The sequence below is a fragment of the Frankliniella occidentalis genome, unplaced genomic scaffold (genome assembly GCF_000697945.3).
Source record: "Frankliniella occidentalis isolate FOCC.00 unplaced genomic scaffold, Focc_3.1 Scaffold93, whole genome shotgun sequence".
NCBI classification, from domain to species: Eukaryota; Metazoa; Arthropoda; class Insecta; order Thysanoptera; family Thripidae; genus Frankliniella; species Frankliniella occidentalis.
The window spans coordinates 715,871-719,432 of NW_026267222.1; the positions used below are offsets into that span (position 1 = coordinate 715,871).

General features: G+C 52.7%; 1 protein-coding gene across 1 annotated transcript in view; it reads left to right on the plus strand.

Annotated features, from left to right (window-relative positions):
• Positions 1–3,069, plus strand: part of LOC127749790 (uncharacterized) — a 146,758-nt gene extending 143,689 nt beyond the window's left edge. Inside the window, exons 3-4 of the mRNA XM_052269474.1 lie at positions 788–1,185; positions 2,713–3,069. Of these exons, the coding sequence (XP_052125434.1) occupies positions 788–1,185; positions 2,713–3,054 (740 nt within the window). The 3' untranslated portion in view covers positions 3,055–3,069. The remainder of the gene's footprint in view (positions 1–787; positions 1,186–2,712) is intronic.
• The last annotated feature ends 493 nt before the right edge of the window (positions 3,070–3,562 follow it).

The window sequence follows — 3,562 nt, forward strand, 5'->3', positions numbered from 1 at the left end:
CCCCCCGTTTCTCCGATCGTGCGGAATCCAAGGGGCCGTGCACAGAATGCACTGATGAGTTCAATCTCATCCCATCTCCATGGCCGCTGACTCCATGGCCGCCGCCGAATGCTGTGCAATAACATTTTACGGCGGGCGGCATTACGAATCATGTCTCGGAGGGTTTATCCCGTCCCGGAGAGAAGGAAGAACGCGGTGCAGGAGCTAGACTTTCAGACTTCCGGCCCTGAGAGAAGAGCGGTGCAAGGAATCAGACTTTTAGACTTCCGGTCGGTCCCCGCACAGCCCCCACCCTCACCCAACCTCTCGCCCTGCCCCGTTTACGCCATCGGCTGGGCGAAGGCGTCCGGACGAATTCCAGGCTACAAACAGGGCCGTAAATATTGCAACGCAGTCCTGGAGGAGGTGCAGGAGGGCCTTAAATATTAAAGGAAGGTAAACTAACGGGCGTTATACCTGGCTCTCCGCCAGGCGCTGTTATCTTTCCGTTTCTGGTTCTTTTCCTACTTCCTGGCGACGTGGCGGAGCGCGTGGCGCGGCTGCTGCGGCGGCGTCCTAACAGATTAGCGTCGCTGTTTTGCTTCTGTTTCCGGACCCCCTCCAGAGGCCTATCATCCACTCCAGACTCTCCAAACCCGTTTTCTTCCCACCTGAGAAACTGTTTTGTTTACATCTGCAGAACAAATTCTCGCGAATTTGTTTGAACGTCACCATGTGTAGTTTCGATAAAAAGTAACTTTTCCTCTGATATGTTTACTCACTGTGCCTGGTCTTCTGTGTGTTGCAGGCGCGGCCGGGACGGTCGAGGTCCACTTTGAGAACAAGGATGGCGGCTTCTTCCTCAAGCAGATCCCGCGCTCCTACCCGCTGGCGAGCGCGGGGGCGGCGGGGGCTGGGGCGGCGGCCGCGGCGGCGGCGGCTGCCGCGGCCGGCATAACCGGCAGCACCTCCATCGTCGGCGACCCTGACCAGGATGGCGACGAGGGCGGCGGTGGCGGCGGCGTCCTCGGTGTCGGCTCCCCGCCGGGCGCCGGCTCCGTCCTCTCGGTGGACCGGTTCACGGTGTTCCAGACGGCGGAGCCGGTGTCGGTGCGCGCCTCGTACGGCCCCTTCTCCACCAAGCAGACCGTGCCCGCCAGGTACATCGTCCCGGACCCCATCGAGCAGCTCCCCGGAGTCGCGCCGGTAAGTACCTCTGCGAGGCGTGATGGAGGATGACGCGTTCGATGGAACCATATCTGACGAAGTTAATTCCTATAAGACTCCACGCCGCCTCTAGTCTCCATTAAGCGTGATGAGTGTTTCAATCCATTCGCGCAACCAGCAGGGCGAAGGGAGAGAGAAGTAGGAAGTGAGGGAGTGGGAGAGGGGTAGAGAGGTGGAGGAGGAGGAGGAGGAGGAGGAGCGGTAGAAGCAGGGCTCGAGAGCCGCAGACCCACCACCCGAGCCAAGCCCAAACGTTTTCCATAATTAAACTTGTTCTAATGTTCCGCCTTTTTCTAAACCAGAGTCCGGTCTGCCTCCTTGTGGTCACCGGCACAGAGAAGAGGGTGGTTTGCGCGAGTGAGAGGGGAGAGAGAGAGAGAGAGAGAGAGAGAGAGAGAGAGAGAGAGAGACGGTCGGAAAGAGAGAAAAGGGGGTAGACATTTCCTTCCGGGTCTCAGCTAATGATACTCCCAACCCCAGCCAGCGGCGCCAGCAACGCTGTACCGTACGATTTGCCCAAATCCAGAAAATGATTCACGTGAGGGACATGCTGTGCGAAATATGGGTAGCGAAGGGGGAGGGGGAAAGGGAGGAGAAACAAGGGTAGATAGAAAAGAACGAAAAAAGAAATGGAGAGGTATCACTGTAAAAATTCTTTGTCACGATGACGAAAATACCATGGCTAATTTTTAGTACAGGGCTGTCGTCACGAATTTTCTCGTCACGGTGACGAGAAAACCTTAATCATGTGACGAAAAAACCCATGACGACACCCCTGTACTAAAAATTAGCCATGGTATTTTCGTCATCGTGACAAAGAATTTTTACAGTGTAGCTGAGTGAGTGTGCGCTCCCTGCCTTTCCCCCTTTATGCGCTTAATTAGATTAATATCCGCGCACGGCGGAGCGGCGTCTGCAGAACTGCGCGTGTACGTGTAATGGAGATGTGGGAAACGTGGAGGTATATGCGGAAACTGTCATCAGTCTGTTTATTAGGGAATTACATTCAGGGTGTCGAGCGACCCTGGAATCCTTGAAAACCCGGGAAAAACCCTTTAATTTTGCTCAAACCCGGGAAAAAGTTCGCAGAGTCCTCGTCACCGAGCAGCTGATCTCCGTATTGCAACGCTCTGTGCGCGCCTCGCCTTTTTTTGTGTCCATTCCTGCTCTGTAGATATGGACCAACCCTTTTCATGATATGATTTTGGAACTATTGTTAAGAAAACTAACCCCTATGAGCAAATTTTTGTGTCCAAAAAGCCCTCTAAAACCCTTGAATTTTGACGATTTTGCCCGGGGAAAACCCGGGAAAAACCCTTGAATTAAATATTTGTTCACCGCTCGACACCCTGCATTTTTTTTACTGCAAAAGCGGTTTTTTAAACACTGGCGCTCCTTTGCAGTGCATTGTAAATGACATTTAAAAAAAAGAGAAGGTTAAGATTAAGATCATTTATGCCATTTTGAAACATTGATAAACACATTTGTGCACCCTTGTCCCCGCAGGACGCGCCGCTCAACATCTCTGCGCTGGGCGTGGCGCGCCACCTGGACATGTCGGCGCACATGGTGCGCGCGGACGTGGCGCGCGACCAGCCCGTGCTGCGCGTGCTGTTCCACACGGGCGGCGACCCGGCGGCGCGCCAGCAGCACGCGGCCCGCCAGCAGCGCGTGTGCATCGTGCTGCACGCCAGCGTGCCCGGCCGGCCGCCGCTCACCGCCGCCTGCAGCCCGGACGGCGAGGACGGCGTCTGCCTCGCGCAGGTGAGTGAGGAACTACGCGCCCCGCGGCGAAGACGACAAACAACTCGGAGGGGACGGAAAAAAACAAAAACAAAAAGAAAGTGAACATATGAACAACCACTCGGTGTGTGAGAAAAACTTGTAAGAGTTACAGAAAACATTTTCCGTGAACTGTGCGCTGTAAAATTATAATTTGAAATTGTAAAATTACAATCACTCTGTATTAACTTGGAATTAATTGACGAACACGAACAAAGAATAGGCTGTCTTAAATTTACACTCTAAATGTAAAGGAACTTTTTTCTGTACCTTAAACTAGCAACAAAATGTTCGTCTATAGCCGCATACAAGAGATCTGTGGACAAAAACGTGTCATTTTAAAGACAAATTGTGTCATTGGAAGGGACGAAATGTTCCTTGAATAAATTGTCCCCTCGTTGGAAACAAATTTGTTGCGAAAAAGGGGACGGATTTAAACGTCCACTCGCTGGGACAAATGTCTTGTCCACGAAACAGGAAACAAGTTTGTCCATGAGGATAGAACAAAATTGAAATTTGTCCCCTCCCCCTCTGACGAAACAATTTTGTCACTTGTAAATCTGTTCCCTCGTTA